The sequence below is a fragment of the Hippocampus comes genome, unplaced genomic scaffold, assembly GCF_001891065.2.
Source record: "Hippocampus comes isolate QL1 unplaced genomic scaffold, H_comes_QL1_v1.1 scaffold62, whole genome shotgun sequence".
Taxonomy (NCBI): Eukaryota; Metazoa; Chordata; class Actinopteri; order Syngnathiformes; family Syngnathidae; genus Hippocampus; species Hippocampus comes.
In genome coordinates, this window is record NW_017806062.1 from 1,903,492 (window position 1) to 1,925,950 (window position 22,459).

At 44.7% G+C, this 22,459-nt stretch overlaps 2 protein-coding genes and 1 long non-coding RNA gene across 4 annotated transcripts in view; 1 reads left to right on the forward strand and 2 right to left on the reverse strand.

The window, feature by feature from the left end:
* Positions 1 to 2,733: 2,733 nt before the first annotated feature.
* avpr1aa (arginine vasopressin receptor 1Aa) lies at positions 2,734 to 6,953 on the reverse strand. Its single transcript, XM_019893323.1, has 2 exons — positions 5,350 to 6,953; positions 2,734 to 3,997 (listed from the first exon to the last, which is right to left on the reverse strand). Exons 1-2 carry the CDS (start codon positions 6,437 to 6,439, stop codon positions 3,714 to 3,716), a joined length of 1,374 nt encoding a protein of 457 aa, XP_019748882.1. The 5' UTR covers positions 6,440 to 6,953; the 3' UTR covers positions 2,734 to 3,713.
* A 5,204-nt stretch (positions 6,954 to 12,157) lies between these two features.
* Positions 12,158 to 17,785, forward strand: LOC109529851 (uncharacterized). Its single transcript, XR_002170895.1, has 3 exons — positions 12,158 to 12,716; positions 14,299 to 14,480; positions 16,978 to 17,785. It is a non-coding gene; the product is annotated as an uncharacterized LOC109529851 (long non-coding RNA).
* Positions 17,786 to 20,351: 2,566 nt separating this feature from the next.
* LOC109529840 (uncharacterized) overlaps positions 20,352 to 22,459 on the reverse strand; it is a 7,677-nt gene continuing 5,569 nt past the window's right edge. For both annotated transcript variants that reach the window (XM_019893328.1, XM_019893329.1), the window contains exon 2: positions 20,352 to 21,904. In XM_019893328.1, the coding sequence (XP_019748887.1) occupies positions 20,642 to 21,901 (1,260 nt within the window). In that variant the 5' untranslated portion in view covers positions 21,902 to 21,904 and the 3' untranslated portion in view covers positions 20,352 to 20,641. The remainder of the gene's footprint in view (positions 21,905 to 22,459) is intronic.

Here is a 22,459-nt window from a genome sequence, read left to right on the forward strand (position 1 = left end):
CAAAATGCTTCGATTCGGCTTGATTGTCAGGACGCGCGTAGCCTGCGTTAGCTTAAGCGTCAAGTCTGGAAATCAGTACCAACAGCAAAGGAGGACTTGTCCACAGGGCGAGTCATCAAGACGTGTAAAGCTTCCCGATGAATGCTTTGATGAAAACTGTTGAATGGGTTGTGGGGGCGGGGGGGTTGCTTGGCAACCACTGTAACACCTACTACCACTACACTGGACATATTCGACATACGAAAAAAAAAACATCTCACAAACACAAACATCTCCTCATGCATGCTGAAATATTCATGACGTTGCCTCGATTAAGTGAAATTGGACGATTTCCCATGGCACATCTAATGGCCTCTCATGATACGCTAATGCGCCGTGACACAACAGTTGGGAAACACTCGAGTCTAGTCTCGTGACTAAACAAAGTTCTGCTTGCCACAAAGTGCTCCCGGCATACATAGATGAACAAAGAATAATTATTTGAGGTGAATACATTATTTACAGACCAAATAAGTGAAATTGGGTTCATTCCTCATCTGTGACATGTTCGAGTGGTCGCGCCTCACTGAGGCAAACGCAGAGAGCGGTGACATGAGATTGGAACAGAAGACCGGGCTTGTTAAATGCCGTGCGAGGCCGCGGAGCATTGTCCAGCCCAGCGTCTCGGTCTCCGGAGTCTCCCACAGCAATGTGCGCATAAAGGTCAAAAGTGTGTCATCATAACATGCCCCCGTTGATTTGGTTGCTCACGAGCTAGCGTTAAAAGATCTGGGACTTGCTCGGAGGCGCCGAAAAGTTGCGCCATGATTGTCGTCTGCGACTTGAATGCAAAAGCAAGGAGGCCGAGTGTTGGTTTGAGACATGTATTCGCAAGATATTCACACGTGCATTACAGAGGCATATATTTACATATAGCGCTCATATTTACAGTTGAAAACAAGTGCTATTCATACAACGGGCGTGAACAGCACCGTGCATAAGTCTTGATGTCATCAAGAGCTGATTTTTTGTGGGGGGGGGGACATATAGCCAATGACAAGAGAGTTACGGGTTGATCCAATATTATTCCGGTCTTATTTTGATAGGTTTTTTTTTTGTTTTGTTTTGTTATCTCACAGCATGAGCTGGTATTGTGAATGGTACTTGGTAGGTGTTGAAGTGAAGACATGGACTGTGAGTCTCTTGTGATGATCTCCATCCATCCATTTTCCGATCTGCTCCATCCTCACACATACACGTGTTGAGAGGTATCGCAGCGCCAAGCACATTTACAGTCTTGCAGGCCACATTAATTCGAGGGGAAATGACGTACATCCCAAGCTCCCCTTTCCCTCCAACCGGCAAGTCATCAGCGCAGGATGCCAGAAGAGAATAAAGTTGACGTGGTGCGCGAGGAATGTGTAGGGCCTGTAACCGAGGAGGCCACGGGAGGGCTGCGAGGGGGTCAGGAGGTGCGCCGGCTCCTCCGAAATGACGGCCCTTCCGCCGCGACATCAAATCGTCTTTGCCGACCGTTTGGCGCTTTCAAAGGGATTCCGGTGGACGCTTGATAGCCGGATGAGAACAGTCGTTGCGGGAGCGTCCACCAAAAGCGGATATCAGTCAAAGGATTTCTTCATAAGATCCACTTTAAAAGTGGACGACTGATCATTAAGAAGGATGACGAGGCGTCTTCGCCGCAAAGTCCAAACGTTCCTTTCAACACCTCGGGGTCGCTGCGGAGGTTCTGCCTTTGTAAACACTTTGACAGGAAAAAGGGGGTTGGGTTGCCCTGCACTGCATTGAGATCTAATCAGCACTGTAAGAAATGCTTGAAATGGAGCTATCTATAGGAAGCCAGAACATGCCGCTCTCTCCCGAGTTGTGTGTGCATGCTGAGATGCCATCACGGAGCTAAATCACCAAATAAAGCAATTCAAGGGGCGCCAAAGTGCTTCAAGTGATGCCGTGACATCATTGCCACTGCCTTGACACAATCTCGCCTTTTAATCATATTTTCCAGAAACTAATCGAATGTTTTAGAACTGATAGCAAACGGCCGTGCCGAACCAATAATGCGAGTGACTCACTGTGGCCACCGCAGAGGGTTAAGTCCAAAATCGTAATCAGCCCCCGGGGGCCCATTTGAACAATTTCTGATTGATGAAATTTTTCTTTGAAACATGTGAGATATTTGTTTACAAGCACACATTACTTCTAAGATGCTGGACTTTCCCTGAACATGGCAAGAATGAATAATAAATGGATTCAAACCACAGATTTTCATGCCTAATTGAAGCCCATGTCATTTCAAGCAGATAAATATCAACAGTTGGGTAAATAAGGAATTAAACATTTAGAGTTTCCACATCAACTTCAGCAAAACCTGATGGCCATGTCATGGCGTCCTCTCTCATACTTTGATCTTCCCGCGGTCAAATGTCCTACAAATTAGTAGCCCGTTGGTCCGAAACAAGCCGCACGATTCGTTCCTTCTTTGGGAGTCCAAAAGCCAACAGACGAAAAACAAACAACCGATTATCTACCACCGAATAGACCGCTGCATATCCTAGAATGTGATTTCTTTGGTCTTGTTGTGGGGGAAAAAAAAGTTGAATCGTTCCAACTGCAGGAGACTGAACTGGTTCAGAATTGTCTATGATGTTAAAAGAAAATTCCCTTTGTTGTGTGTTCACAAACACCCCCATAGAATGTATTTTGTGATTTCCTCGTTGGATTTTCTGCATTATTTTCGATTTTCTTGGTGCCATTGAAGGAATCATTAATATACGTTTTTTTTTTTTGTGAGGCGGTCATTGAACACCTCTCGAGCCGAATTCAGAAGATAAGGCACGTTGTCGAAGAGAGACGTGTCTGTTTTCGTTTGGGAGTTTGAAAGAATGAATAAAATGTACGTTTAAAAAAAAAAAAAACAACAACACCACTGCGGCTCTATTTGTCTCGCAGCTTCAACATATCAATCCACTTGTATCCTTCAACATTTATCCTTGTGTGTGAATTCCATAGGGTGAGTTGAATGTCATCATCCTTTTTGCGTAAAGTGCTCGTGTGCATTATTTGTTTGCCCGTGTGTGATGACATGTCAATTTATGTTCAGATATTCGGGCTAGTATGTTAACTCATATTAGTGGGCCTCATATGAAGGTGTTGATGCTTTATGATCATCTCGGCTTGAAGTACTGTGGCCCGTATCTTCTGGCATCTATACTAACCCCTTTTGGGTGTGGTGGGGGGGTGGGTTGTAGGTTCAATTATCTGCAATTTTCGCTATTTGTGGCAAGACTCTGTCCGTGGGGGTCGACATCTGGCATTCACACGCTAATGAGAAAAATACTTGTTTCCGTTGACGCACAACAGCGTAATTGAGAATGCCGATATTTCGCAACGTTCGCACAATGCCGAGAGGATGCCGCTGCTTTCTGACAATCACCCTTGAACTTTCGTGAGACACCAAGATTCAACGAAACAATGTCAAATGCGTCACCATGGTTCATTAGTTACTGGTCTTCCGATTGTGCTGTTCCCCCCCCGCCACAAATGGCCTCCAGTATTTCTGTGAGCCTTTGAGACAAACGTAAGCACACACAATCCAGCTGGAAAATCATTTTTAGAGAGTTCTTATTTCCACTCCCGCAGGTCGGACGTGCTAACAATGTTTGTGTACCTTCCATTTTCCATTCCACAGGCCAGTAAACAGTTGCCGGGCAGCGCATTCATTCGGCCTGAGGGGAGGATTTCGGGTAGTTGTCCAGCTCCCTACAGTTGCCGGAGCTGCCGGTGGGGCTGCGATTGGTGGTTTTGGTGAGCAGCGTGGTCCTGCGCAGGCTGCTGTCCGAGTCCTCTTTGCGGAAGTCGGCGTTCATTCGCTGGCAGCAGGGCAGGCAGTGCACAAAGTCTTGCAGGAGGTGGCCGCTGAAGATCATGTAGATCCAGGGGTTGCAGCAGCTGTTCAGGCTGGCCAGCAGCGCCGTCAGCGTCACCGCCATGTTCTCGGAATCTGGAAGAGAGAGAGAGAGAGAGAGAGAGAGAGAGAGAGAGAGAGAGAGAGAGAGAGAGAAAAAATGAGTTGATTTACTTGGCTCGTAGGCTCGGCTGTCTGAGTTTCATTCCTATGGCGGCGAAGTGAGAGAGCGATAACACCTGCGCACATTTTACTTATCTTACAGGATGAGGCTGACACACAGATAAGAGTTTACGTAACATTTAACATTACTATTATGCTAGTGTAATACACACTGTTGAGCCACCGTTAGCCTAATTCGGTCCTTCCCAAATAGTGGGGCCGAGCAAAGCCAGCTGGGGCACGAGTGACCGCAGGGAATATGATTTTTTTTTTTTGGTTTCGCCGTGCTAGAGTAAAGTGTAATTGCACATCCCCTACAGTAGGTGGTGGTGGCACTTTCTTTAGCTTAAGGTTCAAGGTTGTTGGGGTTTTGTTGGGGGGTGGGGGGGTTGCAACAAGTATGCACTCACACAGCACACAGCAGCAGATATCAAGTGCAGTGAACGAACCCTTAAGAGACACAATGAAAAAATATTTCAAAGCGATGAAAAGAAAGGTGGAGAGAGACAAGAAAATATTGTTACTAAAGTTGTTTGTTCTTCGTGTAAGTTCATGTATATTTCTTTTTTTTTTTTTTTGCTTCCTGTATTGGTAAAAATGATACAATGCTATCCAGACGTATGCGGGGGGGTCGTGACATATTTTCTCCTTCCTTAGAGGAGCAGAACAGAAAATAATTGAGGAGCACTGGCCGAATTTGTACAGTTGTGTGGAGCTGCTTGAAATGCAAATATTTTTATTTTTAGGGCAATTACAGGACATTCACGATGTTGCTTGTCACAAAGAATGTAAGAACCTGTATTGTTTTAACGTAACATTAATGAACATCATTAATCTATCTTTAAAACATATTTGCCAAATATGTCTGTAATTTCAACCACTGTTTGATTTTATAGTGAAAATCCTTTCCAAAATAAGACTTGAACTTCAAAATGACTGTTTTGCTTTCAAATCACATCTTGTATGAATCCATCTCGCTTTTTTTTCAATCACGTCAAACTACACCAAGTAATGGCCTCTGATGAGAGGGCTATTTTTTTTTTCTTTGTAAGAAATCCTCAGATCGGGTTTTAATTACTTGTGGTTATGTTTTGTAATATTCCTTTCAATCGAAATGAACACAACGTGGATCGAGATCGTCGATTAACTCGCGTTTGCTCTCTCTTGGGTGCGCTTATTCAGCGGAAAAAAAAAAAAAAGCACGCGTAAAAGGCGTGCGTAACCGAAAGCGCGCACGACTTGAACGCACGCCGGGCGGACGAATTCAATCACATTTTCACGCTCACCGGTGAAGTGGAGCTTGTCATCCCACACAGACCACATCTGCACGATGAAGAAGGGCGCCCAGCACACGACGTAGGCCAGCACGATGACGAACGTCATCTTGACGGTCCTCAGCTTGGCCCTGGAAATGGTGGTGATGCTGCTCACCGAGTTCTTGCCGATGAGCCCGTCCTTGTGTCCCGCGCTCTTCCTCTTCTTGTACTTGATGTTCCTCCAGATGCTGTGGCAGATGAAGCCGTAGCACACCACCAGGATGACCACGGGCACCAGGAAGATGCCCACGGTGATCCAGGTGATGTAGGCGCGCGCGCCCCACGGCTCGATGAAGTGCGCCCAGCAGTCCTCGACGCCGGTGCCGTTTTGGATCTCGCTCAGGGAGAAGATGAACACCTGCGGCACGCTCAGCACCAGGCTGAACGTCCACGTCGACACGATCATCACGCACGAGCGCCGCGTGGGCTGCTGCAGCGTCTTGAGCGGGTGGCAGATGGCGATGTAGCGGTCCACGGTCATCATCACCATCATGTAGGTGGACGCGAACATGCCGGTCACCTGCAGGTGCTTGACGATCCGGCACAGGAAGTCCGGCCCGTAGAAGCGGAACGTGATGTCCCAGCAAAGCTGAGGCAGCACCTGGAAGAAGGCCACCACCAGGTCGGCCAAGCTCAGGTGGCGGATGAAAAGGTGCATGCGCGACATCTTCCTCTTGGTGTTGTGCATGGCCAGCAGGACGCTCACGTTGCCCACGACGGCCACCACGAAGGTGACGCTCAGCACCAGGATCTCCATCTGGGCCACCTCCTCGTTACGCGCGAACGGGTCCGAGGCGTTCAGGGGGACGCTGTCGTTGCCGCCGGAGCTGCCCATCGCGAAGTGGGACCGAGGGGCCGAGGGTGCGCGTCGGATCAGCAACGGGGCATCGCGGGAGCGCGGGAGGAGGGCTGCCGTGTCCCGCCGAGCCGTATAAGGTGCCGTGGAGCGCGACGAAGTGAGAGAGAGAGACAGAGAGAGCGAGAGAGAGAGAGAGAGAGAGAGAGCCCGCTTAGCTGCTGCTCTGCATCTGCTGCTGTGGTGCCTCTCAACCCGAATCATATGTCACACCGGGAGAGCATCAAGGTTGATACGCTGTAAAAAATTCACGCCCACGCCCCCCAGTACTGAGTATTGAGACTCACGGCACGAGCTTGCTCATAAGGGATGCCAGTTATGTTGATCGTTGACGAATACTAATTACGTTTTCGTATTACTCCGACTACGGTAACATCAATGTTAGTTTTTGCTCATGCGCTAGTTTGTCTTTTAACTCGGCCATAGATAAGAAAACTTTGATATGAATTTGTCTTTTTCTGCTCATGTGAATAAGCGGGTTGCAGTGGTTGAAGTGCCTCTCTCACAGCTGAGAACACTGGAAAGGATGTCAAATGTAATCTGTAATTATAAAATGTCTAACGCAGGACTGTTGAAATGCTATGGTTTTGTAAGATTATGTTATATTATTAATTATTGTCTTTTATTTGTTTGAGCATCATATCATTTTATGTTAAGATGACCTCAATTTCATTCTGGTGTTTCATAATTGCGTAAAGTTGTTTTTATGGTGATAGCTTCTGATTGGCTGTTGAAGTAAGGGAAAGCAGGAAGTGATTTTCGTTGCGGAGAGTGTTTTTTTTTCGTTGCGGAGTGTGTGTTCGCGATCGTATTACGGTGCAGACGTCCTTTCGATAAAACTGCGTACAAGCGGAATCCATCCCCCCTTTTTGCCGTTTCGTAAAGTAGAGCCATCCATTCAAAAACAACGAACCCTTCAATCAACTGTTTTTCACTATTGATGGCATAACCCGTACAGCTTGAAATTGTATTTTTCTTGAAGAATCTTTTCGAGAGGCGATGTAAAAATGAGACAACCGAACCCGGTCGCACTCGTGTGAAAGAATTAGTCACATGTGCTGTACATTCATCGTCGACGGGAGTCAGCACACAGCTGCCGACATTTCAAGTGCCTCTGACTAACTACCAATAATTTTCTGTTATTCTAGCATATAGTTCGACCTTGGTTTCATCGGACCGCAACAAAATCTCCAAAAGGACACGGAAGTTTTGAAATGGTTGATTTTGTTCTCATTTTTTTTTTAAAAATACAACAGATGTGTGGGTCGTGTGTGAATTTCAAATAACACTTTTTACAGTGTGCATTCCTTAATCCCTCCCCGTTTGGCGAGGACACGCGCGCCGTCTCTTCACTTTCTCCCCTCCACGCTGGTGTTGAAAGGACTTGCGAGTATTCAAACACGTCGCATTCAACACGTCGCACGTCTCCCGTAAGGAGACGAGAGGAAAATAATCTCAACGAGCAAGCGATTACTAAGAACCATGTGTTACCTCGCATGTCGTGCGAGTCTTGTGGCAGACTGACAACATGGAATGCCGTTTGTGCAGCGAGGGAAGATTTCCACAACTGTATGCTGGGGCTTATCTCTCCCAGAAGAAAGATTTATGTCACTTACGTGTTTCTTATTTAGAGTCGACTTAACGAACGGATTGAGCACAGTTGTCTTTGGAATGCTCGCGGAGAAATCGCCCATGAGCTTCCCGTTAGTTTTTCGACTTCTGGTGCGGAAGACTCTCCAAAAACATGAAGGGGTTATTTCAGATCATTTCAAGCAGATCGGAGATCAACTTTGAAGTTAGTCCCGTGAACGGTTCGCAAATCACAAATTCACCTTCTCAATATGGACACTGAAGCACTGTTATGTCAAAGCCAAATGATAAGCAGAGCTGCAGTGTTTGTACAAATGAGCGTTAGCTAAAAAAATTGTCCATGTTGGGGCGGGGAGTAAATGTGTGTCCGTTGTATGTACCACATGGACCTCGTGATAAAGTGCTGCCTCCACAAGGGAAAAGAAACCAGATGCTTTTACTTGGTCTTACATCAGTGATCTCACGCATGGACACTGCAAAATATCAAAGCTCAGTCCAACCCAGTTTTGTGTAGAATTTTGAGGGGAAAGTGAATGTCGTCATAAAATGTGGAGAGAAAAAAAATTAAGCAGCACTGTATGCACTTCGTGGATGCATGAACACAGAAGAAGAAGCACCTATGAGAACTTGGAATAAAATGTTAACATTTGCCAAGTGAGGCAAAAGTGGGCAAACGATTGTAGCCCCCCCCCCCCCAAATGCTTTAAAGGGGGTTCTGAAACATGAAATCAAATTTGGAGCTCCCATCAAAGCACCATATAGAATGCACGGCTCACTGAAAATGGGCCCATTGCATTTGAATCATGACTACATGACAGTGAGCAAGCAAACTCGACGATAAACACAAACACATTTCATGGTCTGGTTGTTTTATATGATGTTTTACTAAACACTTCACTCAGCAGTACAACACACTGAACATACAATACAATACAATACCTCCTGATTTATATAGCGCTTTCACAACAGCTGCAGCTGTAACAGAACGCTTCACAAAACAGTTAACATAAAGTAAATAATAAACACAACACATAACATAAAGTCACAGTCGCGCAATCTTAACCACTTTTCCCTCATAGACTTTGTTGTTTGAAGCAGTTCTTGATGAAAGAGAGAATCAAAGCATCCTTTCACCAGTGGATCAGAGACGTCATGCTCAAAATGCGATACATGCTAAGAAGCTGTAGTGTCCATTGATGAAAAAAAGAACTTGGTTCACTTCTCCTGTCCCATGTAAATTCGTTTCAATTTCAAGCAGCAACTCTCAGTTCCAAATACGCATTGGCGCTGCGCGCCGATGCTCCTCTCTCCTCATCCTCAACTTCAGCAGCCATCCATCCAGCCGCACCAACACAGACTGCCCAACATGACTTGATAGAAGAAAGAAAATTGGGGGGAGAGGGAATTTGGAATGGATTAACGCAATTTCTATTTATTTCAATAGGGAAAGATTATTTAAGATACATATAAGAAGCGTCATGGAACAGAATAAAGTTGTATCTAAAAGTTTTTTGTTTTTTTTAGTCTATATGTAACGGAGTGATATATTGTGTTTATTAAATTACCGCGGAAGTGACGCAACAGCGCACAGTATGGCATCAGCTTCCGCCGTAGTTCAGGCAGAGCTGCCAGGGAAGTCACATGGTAAGTCACGTTTCATTGACGGTCCGGATTCATTTATAGTTTAATTCCAATATTTAACTTTGTTTTTCCTTTTTCTACGGTGCTATGTCTTTAATTAGTTCCCTGATTTGTCCCAAGTCCAAATCGCTTTTTATATTGTTATTTAATTTTACGTTTTGTCGAATGAAAGTTTTTACCCGTTGAGTTAATAGTGCTTTTCTGTTACTCAGCTATGTCCGACACCAAACGTGACTTCACCATTCCCTGCTATACTGTGTTTCAGGTAATGTTTGTTTCCCTTTTGGTTGTACTGTATAAAGTTTTTCATGTCATTTTTCATATGGCTGGTTGTGTTTGTTGCTGGCGTGTGTCCGCGGGTCTTTGCCGCACACGCACGCACACACACACACACACACACACACACACACGCACGCACGCGCGCGCGCGCACACACACACACACACACACACGCGCTTCAGTGAAGAGAAGGGGGAGGAGTCAGAGACACAGCAGCACACTGTGAGCAGCACACGAACAGGAGAGACAGGGAGACGAGAGAGAGCTCGATAGCGCGACAGTACAGAGAAAAAAACTACACGGTGGAAAGTGGAAAGGTGAGAAAATGGATAGGCAACGCAGTGAAATTTGGACCGATTTCAACTGAATTGATAGTTCAAAGGCAGCGTGTAGACTGTGCAAGGTTAAAATATCCAATATCAAATTTTAATTTATAATTTGTTGTGTGGTAATCAAAGCTTACTTATGTTGTTTTACTGTAAATATTTAAACACTTATAAATATGCACAATCAGAGATTGGAACTTTTTGTTGACCTTGTTTTGAGATGGGTCTTTGTTTTTGTACTTTGTAATTTATTTTTTTGTAGCACTCCATGTTGTACGCCATGTTGAGTATGTTCAGAAGAATATAAAGAAAGCCATATAAATAATAAATATTTGATATACTGTATATTTTTTACATTCGTAATTCATTTTACACATAATTTTACATTATTTTTGGGAGTAAACTAATTTAAGCAACAAAAAAACTGAGGAGCCATTTGGGAGCCGAAAGAGCCGGCTCTTTTTAGGGAGCCGAGCCAAAAGAACCGGCTCCCTAAAAGGAGCCGGAATTCCCATCACTACTGACATAATAAAGAATTTCTGCCAAGAGATCTCAAGGTTATCATTTGTGGTTGGCGATACAAAACAGGGCTGGGACTTGTGTATTATAATTGTTGTTATTATCAGAATGTAGAAACCTGGCGAACTGAAACCAGGTCTACAATTACCGATCAGGCAGCAGTCCTTGCGGTATGACAGTATGCCCTACTGTTGTGGGCCCGATGCCAAATCGAAACCCACTTAGCACGTTCATGCCTGCCTCGTAACGTGCGTGGAAGCTTCCCCAGGTGGAAACCCAAGTGGGCGAGCAGCGGGATCCTCGCGCCCCCACTCTTTTTTTTTTTGTACGTGTGTTTAAGTGGATACACATGAGACGCTTCCAATTAGGCCCAGACTGTTTCCCAGAAGCGCCCCCCCCCCCCCCAGCCACTTCTGCCACCCTCCCATAAAAAAGAGAGAAAAGCCACATTCCACTCGTCTGGTTTCATTGAAGCGACAGCGACGTGGAGCTTGAGAACATCACAGTTGTGAGACCCGTCACATATATATGATGAAACTCTACAGTCAGCAGTCCACCTTTTCTTCTTCTTTCATTCTCTTGGGACTTTATAAATTCATATTACAGTTTAAGTCTGGCAAATGAAATTTAACTGACTTCTCTTCATAACGTCATCATTTTATTCTTGGAAAATTACTTTTTGTTTTCCTCATAACATATACATTCATTAAAGACATGACAAATTATCGGACTTTCACCACTATTGCGCCAAATTTTAGCGGCAATCATTGGGGCAGCAGCCATAAAATGTGAAATCTTTGCCCTGCAAAATTGGAGTTAGCCCACTTGAGTTTTCAGCGGGTCATTTTATCTGATCCATGTGTTGATAGCAGATCTTTATTGCATTCACTCTGCAGAAACTCTCCTTCATTATCCTTCAGTAAACAGTACAAACCGGAGGTCCTGGGGAGGCCCCCTTGCTCCTGTTTTTGGCCCGCACTTGGTTAAGGCTTCCTGTTGGAGAGTTGAAATGGCTCAGGGGCGTTTTCCAGAATGACCTCCAGTGTGTCAGACGCACATCACGAGCACAGAAAGGAACTATTTTTGAAGCTTTTGGAGCGTGTTTGTTTGTCCGTCTTCTGATTTGTCCCGGCGGGGGGGATTAAGGAAAGTAGTGGGGAGGTCCCCTCCGTTCACCATCTCCTGTTTATGGAGGCCCCGGGGAGATTCTTGGAGATCTAATTTAAGATGTGGACTTGATTGCTCCAATTGGCCACACGACATGAAGACCTGACGCGACATCGTCAACGTGGCCGGAAATCACGGCAATGCTTGTTGTGTCGACTGTCGCCAGGGCTTTTCACAGTCTAACAGCAGCTAATGCATTGAATACTCACCCCCATGTTGCAGATCAAAGGCCAGAAACATTTGGTTTTTGGTTTTCTTTTTTCAAAATCACATGCAGTGGTGGTTTTCTTTTTTCAAAAATGAGAGCTCAATAAGTGTAGCATTTGCATTAGAAACACAGCAAAGGGCACAGCTTGTGCAACGTTAGCTTAAAAAAATAGACCAACAACTGTGTTTATTCCCCCCCACCCCCCAACATATGAAATTGCTCAATAAAGTAACATAAATTCATAATAGCAGCTTTAAAAGCACTCATGTCTTTGTTATTTTTTTGTGTCATTTTAAATTCAGGTCAATCGTCTCTGTTAGGACCTTGGGCTGTCTACCCAAGTGCCTGACTAAATTAACAAAACAGGAAACGTTTACAAATACTGATGGTAGTTTGGTGGTGTGGCAAGTAGCCATTGCAAAAATATTTCATTTTTTCTCAATCTACAGCATAGGTATATCTTTAAGCAAAATGAATATTGTTGTTTTGTTCTATAAACTACTGACAACATAACAGATTCCACATTAAAAAAATGCTCTAAATGTAAACATTGTCAAAATAACAACGAGAGCCATTCCTAAGTGTTTATTTGATCTGCTTTACATTCAGATGAAAATTCTGCAATTACTCCTTCTGCACTTCCTGTTCGATGCACTTGTGTACCGGCATTGGCGTTGACGCTAATCGAATCCAAACCTGGGGATGGCGGTGTTATGCAATTAAAATATATCCGTCTTTCTAAGATTTCAAGGTACGCTTCATGTCACACGCGTATACGTATAATGTCACGCATCAGAAGAATGTGGCCCTTTTAAATAACGCGCGCCAGATGGAGGCGACGATGTACTTTCAACACCTTGTGCATTTTAATGGATGTCCGATGGCTTGCGCGCATTGCATACGGTCTCTAGTGTGTGATAAAAGAGACGCATATTTTCCTTCTCTGAAAACCACTTCCATATTTTTTTCAAGAGTAAGAAGCATTTTGTATGTTCCAGATGTACCGTGACTTATTACGATGTATTTTTAATGGGAAATGTTGGGATCTATATCAAAAGCATACAGTGTTCTTTTTCTTTTTTTTTCCAAATTGGAAGTTTGGCAAAACGCCCACCGAAATGACTCCTTTTCTTTTGTTTGACAAGCAAATATACATTCCTGTGTAAAATAAGCCAGCCAGAAAACGAAATCTGATCCAGGGTGAATTTTCACATTTTCTACGAGCATGAATTTCAATTTGTGTCCTACTCGTGTGCGGTCCCGCTAGAGAGAAACCCAGACATTGAATTATACGCTTGCTTCATGGAAAGAGAACGACAGCACGACAGCAGCTGCTGCTTACTTACGGTTGTTATATAAATTGTGGTTTGGGGGCAGACGCTACATAGATACGAAGCATGTCATCCGCTTTTACAATCATATGAACTACACTGCGAGACGCAGCAAGTTTACACAACACACTATTGCCATGACAGGATGAGCACTGAAAGGCATCTGCTCAGTGTCGATTACTCAAGCAATGTTTGACCCGAACCATGTTGAGCATGCACAACTTTTTCTTGTACATTTTACCTCCATACAATTTACTCTGAGTGATATTTTGTTGCATCCTTATGATCATGACTTTGCTTTTTCGCTGTATTACTGCTTCATGGTGAGGCGTTCAGAGTCCAATTTGGAACAGCCACGCGAGTGACGCAACGGCCATAAAGGGATATCGGGGGGCCAATATTCGCATTGCTGCAAAGTGTCCACAAACTCACCTACTGTGTATTTTTATTAGACCGATCATTTGACTGCAATCGTTGATCAGACGCAAAAAATTGGAGAATAGATTTGTATTATTGTATCACCTGCAAAAACAGTAATTGTTAAATAAATTGGATGAGATCCTAAACTACCACTGGAGAATGTTCTGGTTGCTTTGGAACTATCTCACGCGCAGAGCCATTCTACTCCGACAAAAATGTGATGACTGACCTTTTTTTCCCCAATTTTTTCTCCTTAAATCCTGAGGCATTCAAGTACAACAGTACAATTCAGTGCCGAATTCAGCCTCACTGCATCCGTTTACAAATTACATTGTCATCGGTGGTCAATAGGTTCTCATTAATTGACTTTTAATTGACAAGTGTTGCGCTTCACTCTTGTGCTATAGAGGGACAAAGCCTTGAAATTCCAGATGGCGTGTCTTTTCCTTGTTTATTCAGTTCTTTATGCCCTGCTCTGATCCGCAGTCTTTGCTGACTATGTGTCCCAGAAATGTGATGTGGTCAGTTTCTTTGCAATTCTCTCTCCCAGTAGCTTGATCAATGCTTCCTGCTTGTTGTCAGTTTGCAACTTTGCGATCCTGATGGGATTACAGAGTGGGAGGAAGAGATTACAACGTGGCCCGATGTTCATCTTTATTTTGTGGAGAAACCAACTGTTTGCACCAGAGACAAAACTGCAAGCCCTGCTTGTACCATCGTCAACAGAAAGAAGAACTACATCCGCATAGATCTTGCATTTCAGGGTGAGTAACATAGCTAGCTAGTCTGCTATTTTTATTTGCTTATGGTTATATTATATAACAGGGAAGTGAGAATTGTGTCATACTGTTGTGACGGCAATCTCGGTGGCATCGTAGGGCTACTTTTAAGTTGTTGAGTTGTTCTGGAATGCCCACGGAAGAATGGCGAAGGTAAACATCACAAACAATAGTGCTAACGAATTAAAAGCTTAAGTGACATATTGCGACTGTGCACTAAAAGTTAAAAGCTGAATGAGTTAGCTAATAGTTACTAGCTAGCTAGCTAGCTAGCTAGCACCTTGCTTTTATGTCACTTAAGCTTTTAATTGACCTGTAAAACCAGGCTGAAATATGACCCGAAAGCTTCTGATCTCAAACTGCTTTGTGAGTAGCGTCTGAATATCTGACCCAGCTGTTAAGGGAGAACTTGCGAAAGAAACCCCATTAGTCAAAGCCGAACAAAGAGCCACACACTTGGCGCCTGAAGAGCTGGAACGTCTTTGCGATCATTGCAGCTCAATGCAAACACGACGAGAATGTGGGTCGGTGAATTAAAACAACTCATCACAAAGTCACAAGTGAATCGGGGAGAGGCCGCAGCTGGCTTCTCTCGGGTTATGTACGAGTCAAATGATCAAATGCATCAGAATCTGACTCACTCTTCTTCAAGTGTCGGCTCATTTGAGGAAGCAGTCGCACCGTTAATGATGAATGTGACTCACCGTGGACAAAAATAAGGACGCGGTATGATAGCCGCAGGGGCTTCACATGGTTTTTGACTCACCCATGCTATAGACCAGTTAAAGTCTTAAAAAGTAGTTAGCTATACCTTCACCCCAGTAATACAGCTTCCCTTCGGATGCTGGAGTTTGCCGGCGTGGCCGCTTTAGAGTGCCTTGTGGTTGGCCATCATTGCGTTGGGGGGGGCGTCATGGCTCAGTGGTAGAGTGGTCGTTTCCCATCCCAGAGGTTGTTGTTTCGATCCCTGGCCGTTGCGACCATGTTGAAGTGTCCTTGAGCAAGATACTGAACCCCCAGTTGCTCCTAGTAGGTGAATGATTTAACCGCGTCAAGTGATTTGAGTACCCGAGGTAGAAAAGCGCCATTGCATGACACGCCAAAAAGAATGCAAGTGTGAGGAGAGTAAAAGACTTTTTTTTTTTAAAGTCTGATTTGACATCTTACATGGATTTGGGCTGGCTTAGAGCGCCTCGTTGTCAGCCATAAGTGCATGCACATCGCAGAGAGGAGGTTGAACAATATCTTTCAAAAAAAATCCAGCATTACAACCGTGTGCGACTGCTTTAGAGTGCCTCGTTGTCATTACAACACGTCCCCTTTAATTATTCATCTATTCCAGCCATTTTGTGGGAACAATGTGGGGAATTTCCCTTAGCTGCTCCCAGTGCACAAAGCAAGGGCAAAGGAATCCTTGGGTGAGTTTGGTGGGGAACAACTTGACCCCGGTGAACACCTTTGGGATACACTAGAGCAGAGCTGACGAGCGACGAGGCCCTCTCACATTATCCTCTGGATGAATGGGCAATACGATTCCCACAGACGTACTAAAATCCTCCCAGAAGAAAGTCTTCCCAGAACCCGCTTTATTCTTCCACGGTAACGTCAAAACTCTACTCCCTGCAGAGCCTGAAGAGCATCTCTGCCAGCTCTCATTCTGTGTGACTGATGGTTGCTGACACAGGTGTAATCGAATCAATCCAGTTATTGACGCAGATCTATTCTGTCGTCTAGGCAGATGAACATATAAGATCAAAGCAATAGGAACAGGGCTTCATTTCCTCGCCGAGGCGGAAGGACGTTATTGGCTCACACTGTGCGGATGAGGAAGAAATCATATGAAGAACGTCCTGATGGATGAGTGATGTCACTTTCTGCCGTTTGCCATTACAGTGGCATTGAGAGAAGCTCAGATGCAGAACATCACCACTCTGGTTTTCATCGAATGAATATTCCAGGCTAATAATCCAGGCTATAGTGTAGCGCTTAAGCACATGAAAGCAGGATTCATTGATGAAAAGATGCTCTGATGTGACCGAACTCATTGCTTTTTAGAATAATTGAACTGTGTATGTTGTTTGTTTGTTTGTTTTTTTCGTGCTTGGTTTGGATCACTTTCAAATAGCCACAGCATTTTGATTGATTCAGTCGTTGGCTTCAAAGCGTTTCTTCCTAAAGGGACATGGAGACCTTAATTCGTCATTCGCATCGAGAACCAATCGAGAGCGCAAACATATGCGACGCACGGAAGGGAATATGTTTTCTTCAGGAACCAAAAATAACTAAATAAAAAATCAATACTGTAATTTACACAAACAGAATTGGAAATGATTACAAAAGTTTTTCCTATCGGAAAGTATGAAAAGTATAACCCGAAAAGAGTCTTCTGCTGTGTTTCCATCCCCGAGACGCGCATGCAGTTTTACCAAGTCACTCAGTCGTCAGTGTTTTCTGCCTTTTTTTGGGGGGGGGAATCATGCAGAATTGATTGTTCCAGAAGAACAAGACTGCAAGTTTCTCGGGTTGGAAGATGAGAGGTGATTTTCCAGATGCGATTTTAGGCCTGGGGGCTTGATAGTGATTGCCACTCATCAGCGTACGGGGTGGTCGCGGCCGGCTTGCGGCCAGTCATTTTGAAAATAATAAAAAATGCTTCTCGCTTAAAGTTTGACTCAGGGCACTACAAACTGCCCAACCACATGTTTTACTGTCATTAAAGTCACATTCTGTGCATGTGCCTGGAACATACAGCATACACGGATGTGACCGCCTTGGTTATCTTGTACGGAATAACATTTTTAAAAAATAACCAGCTCACTGGCCAAATCCTCCATCGCCCTGTCAGCAATGGAAGGACAAAGGTCACGTTAATCATAATTATCACTGTTGTTCATCATGATCACTCCCCCAGTGCTGTCATCAACTGGAAATTAAACCACTGCCAGTCCATTCAAGTCAACTGAGTGATGTAAAAAAAAAAAAACTGCATGTGAGCATGCCAAAGTCAGTTCGCAATCAATTCCACGTGGGCGCTAATCTGTCCCCTTGCATATCACGCCGCCGCAGGCAGCGCCGCGCAACAAAGGCCCAATCAAGTCGCCCCTATTCTAGGCTGAGCCGGGTTTCCTCTCGCGACCACTTATCATGTTTGTTCTGACATCGCCGACGTGGAGCACATGGCAAAGTGCACACAGCATGGAGGATGAGGCTCGCCTTAGCGCGTTGACTTCACAGTGCAGAGGCCCTGGGTTCGATCCCGGCTCCGGCCTTCCTGTGTGGAGTTTGCATGTTCATCCATATTCCTATCTCATCCCGTTGCTGTATTCCCTACTGGACACGTGATAATTATTCCTAGAATGCGAACGTGCATTGAGTGGCTTTTTCACGCTGAGGAAATGCGGCAACACATTGGTGGTCCCAAAGGCAATCGCAACCGTGACCTTGTGTGCCTCTCGGTATTAGTCCATACAAACATAACACAAGCGTTCACATTCATGTGTATGTCTCTGCGGACTAACTGTGAAATGATACCCTGTTCACACTGCAGAAGTAATTATTATTGTAAGCGCACAAAAAGGCTTTATCATGTCTGCACTAAATGATGTGTCTGTTCTGAATTCCACCCGTCCATCCATTTTGTAATTCATTCCTCCTCACAAGGGTGCTGGAGTCTATGCTAGCTGTCTCCGGGCAGTCTGTTCTCAATTTTTCCATTTAAAAATGCTACTTTCATGACACTTTGACATTTGTAAAATGGGGCCTCCTGCTGACGGTAATCATTTTGACTTGTACTCTTCTACTCAAGTACATTTCATGCAATTACGCCGTTCCTGGCACATCAAAGGAGCACTCCTTTGGTGTATGCCTACATGTCATGTAACACTTTGTCTTTTAATATCCATTTTAGAATATCCATTTAGTAACACAGTGAAAATGATAATATTCCTGACCCCGTCGATGGCTTTGCGCATTTTGTGTTAGCATTGAGCTAGCAGACTGTTTTAAGGCAGTTTTGTGTTCCATGTGAGGTGGTTGTTTTAAATACACATTATATCTGCTTTTTAAATTTGCTTTTTATTTTAAATGGGATTGTCAATAAAAAGCTACAAGTCTGTTTTTTCTGAAGAATTGTCGTTAGCTACGTATCAGCAAAAGTGCTGCTAGCTGTGACCGCGAGTTGAGTTGAATTCGCTCCCACCATCCCTCGATCGTATCCTGAAAGCTGTCCAGAAGCCGCTGACCACATCTGCACCGCTTCAAAAGTACAAGCACAATACTAAACAGGTTGTTGGGTTAATGCCTCAACCTTTTGATTTATATTAGAAAAAAAAAACAGGTCAGTAAACGATGACATAAACACTTCTGTTGACACAGACACACGATGACATAAGATTTGGACAATATACGAATGAGTGTTCTCATTATGAGTGCCACCATTATTTGCTGCTTGTGTCATGCGTCATGGCCTCTTAATTTGATTTTAATTGAGGCCATATTTTCATTGCTCATCAAACACGACACGGCTGTCGCTCACACACCGTGACCACTGACCCGCCGGTCAACCCTGCTGTGATGGGCGCATGATCCAATGTTCTCATTAATGTGTGTTCCCACTGTTTGTTCGCACGCTTCCTCATATCCTGAATCCCTTCTCCAAATGCCGTAAAGGGCGGCAAATATTGATCCTGTCATTTGCAGTATGGTGCGCTGGTTTCACATCTTGACCAAATTTTCAGATGTCTTCCTATTTATTGCTCATCTTCTGCCTGGCTTAAATATTGCATAAAGAGCTTGCCCCCTCAAAATTGGTTGCATACAGGGAAAGCAAAGAGATACAGGACGGTGGACAATAATAATAATTTCAGATGCATTTTCACGGTATGAATTTACAAGGTATGAATCAAAATTGGCAATAATTTGTTGAAGGTATGAATTGTCATACAGCAATAATGCCAGTTTATAGATACATATATTGAAGCATGAGGGCTAATAGTTGCCTGACAACGCTTTCTCATTTTTCAAAAAGTGTCTCTTGAAAGTCTTACAAAACTGGTTAGGGCAGCAAAACAGACAACTTGCGTGCTCTCGACCCGTTTCCTGGCAAACACGTTAAAGATCTGTTGATGAGTTTAGGCCCATCCATCTTAAATATTATTAATTTATCACCATCCTCTGGCGCTGTACCAGCAGCGTTTAAGACTGCTGTTATTCGATCCTTTCTTAAGCGACCACATCTCGGCCCAGAGAGTTTCTATAACTACAGGCCCGGTTCAAATTTCCCATTTGTTGCGAAAATTCTTGAAAAAGTCAGAGCGCAACAGTTTGATGACTGCATGGATGCTAACAAGCGGTTTTCCGTCACGGTGTAAGGCCCACCAGTCGACTGAAACGGTCCTTGCTAAAGTGACCAATGGTCTTCTCCTAGCTATGGCATCTGACACCTCATCAATATTTTTTATACTCGATCTTAGCGCTGCCTTTGACACCATCGATCATAATGTCTCTTAGAACACCTCAGAATGTGTGCTGGTATTTTAGGCTCAGTTCTTTCCTGGTTCAGTTCTTCTCAGAGAGGATGCAGTCTGTAAATTATGGTAATACGACATCTGAGTTTTTTTAATGTTACATGTGGAGTCCCACAGGGATCGCTACTTGGCCCTCTCTTGTATAGCATTTACGTGCCTCCGCTCGGTGACATCATACGTGAATATGACATTAGTTTTCACTGTTATGCTGATGGTACCCAACTATACACTGTATGTCGTTGGAAATAAGTAGCCCGTGCAGTTCCTGTGATTTGTTGCTTCCTAACTCCAATAAAACCGAGATGATGATTACAAACCCAAGAGAATATGCTGTCAAATGATGCATCATTTTAATCAGGAAACAACAAAATACTGTTTATATTTGTTTTCTGTCACAATACTGTCTTCAGTGAAAATGGTGAGACTTGGTTCATCAGTATCATCACCGAGATGAATTAAGTCTTGACAGATCCTTTCCCATGGAAAATTATTTTGTATACACGGTTAAAAGAAACAAAAGAAAGACATATTTTTAACGACTCAAGAACATGGAAAAGTCTCCTGTGCCAAAATACACGGCCCGCTAATGGTGTACACAAGGTCTCGGTGTGCGCAGTACACTCACTTCCACTCCCCTCGGCTCAGTTGCTGGGAAACGTACTGGCAAAAACACACTCCTCCCTCCAAGTGACCCGGGCCGGGGCACGGCTGAGGAAAGGGGAAGTGCCTTTTTGCAAGGCAGCAGGCGTACCCTGAGGAGAACCAGACGAGAGCTATTTTAAAGAGTTCCTCAGCGCTGGCCGGATCCTCAAACGTCACCGTAAACTCCCTTTTGCAATCGTCCAAAGAAACATACGCCAGATAAATGATTGAATTGGACCGACAACCCATCAGGAGCTTCTCCTCCATGAGGATTGCATTGGCCTGACCCGCGGCTTTTTGCATCTCTCTCACGACGTGCTTCTCGTCATCGTTCTTCCAAAGAGAAAGGTGAATGAGCAAGCCGATCGGAACGGGGAAGAAACATATGATAATTACGGCCCGCCCACCCATGGGAAAGTGTGAGGGGGTTAAAGGCAAAATATTAGCCAATGAGTGAGCTGTTGCGTATAAAAATGTTACCATGAATGACAGAAAGGCTATCACGCCAGCAACATAGACCACAGCCCTGATCCAGAGTGGCCGCAGCCACACTTTATTAGGAGACACACTGTTGATGATGGCGATGGCCTTCCTGTACTTCTCTGGGTCTTCGATGATCAGGCGCAGTTGGTCCGGTACGTCCATGTCACTGAACTGCCCCGCATCCCACTTGTAAAGACTTTCCACGTTAGCAGCAGTTAAAGGCTGCAGGGCCTTCCCGTTGTAGATGGACGGAGGCTGGTAGGGAACCACCGTGGAGCCTTGGAGCTGCCGGTTGGGGGTGAAGAGCACCTTCAGCAGCTTGGCCATAAAGTCGGCGTCCCGAGCCTCCAGGTAGGTGAGGTGGCACAGGTGAAGCGGGACGCAGACGGCCGGCTCCAGAAGCACGGGGACGATGGGCTTCCTCTCCAGGCAGTCCCTGAACAGAGACATGTTGGCCTCCAGGAGACACCAACGGCTCCTGACGAACTCCGAGCTGAGGACCAGCAGGACTTTCTGGCTGTCCTGGATGCACTCGGACATGTTCTCCAGTATGGTACGCCCGGCCGTGAAGTCGCGCTCGTGGTAACAGACGTGCAGGCCCTGAGCTTCCAGCTGCTGGATAAGGGAGTGCGTCCACTGGTAGTCGGTGCTGCTGTAGCTGATGAAGACGTGGAATGTCTCGCCTTGCTTCAGAGGGGGAGGAACGTCGGCGGAAGGAGCCTCCGCGTTGCCCGCATCAGTTCTTATCTCATCCATCTTCTGGAGAGAGATCACAGACTACTAAGTACAATGTAACAGGTTCCTTTTTGATGACAGTTCGTTCGGTATTTGGCAATAGGCGGAGGACACCCTGAATCGGTTGCCAGCCAATTGCAGGGCACATAGAGACGAACAACCATCCACCCTCACACCCACACCTTCGGACAATTTAGAGTGTTCCATTAAAACGCACAATGTGTAATTCTCCTGGTCTTAATTTAAGTTTGACAGTGAACTTCAACTGCGAGTGGCATTCAACTGCTTTGAAGCTTGTTTTTTGAAGCATCGTTCACTTTTTGCTCAACCGCTGCTTCTTGTGCAATGAGTTGCATTGACTGCCACTTAAGACACTCGTATCACTTCGTTGTCAAGTTTGAGCTAAACAATATGTACAGTATGGTGGGCAGCATGACGAAATAGTTCTTGTTTTTCGGTTTGCCTTTCTGTTAAGGAAGGGAAGATGAGCACGATAGAAATTAAAAACCGCCAACATGCCAGTGTGGCTATTAGAAGCCACTGTACTTAATAGAAGACCAGTTTTGTTCTTTTTTTTTT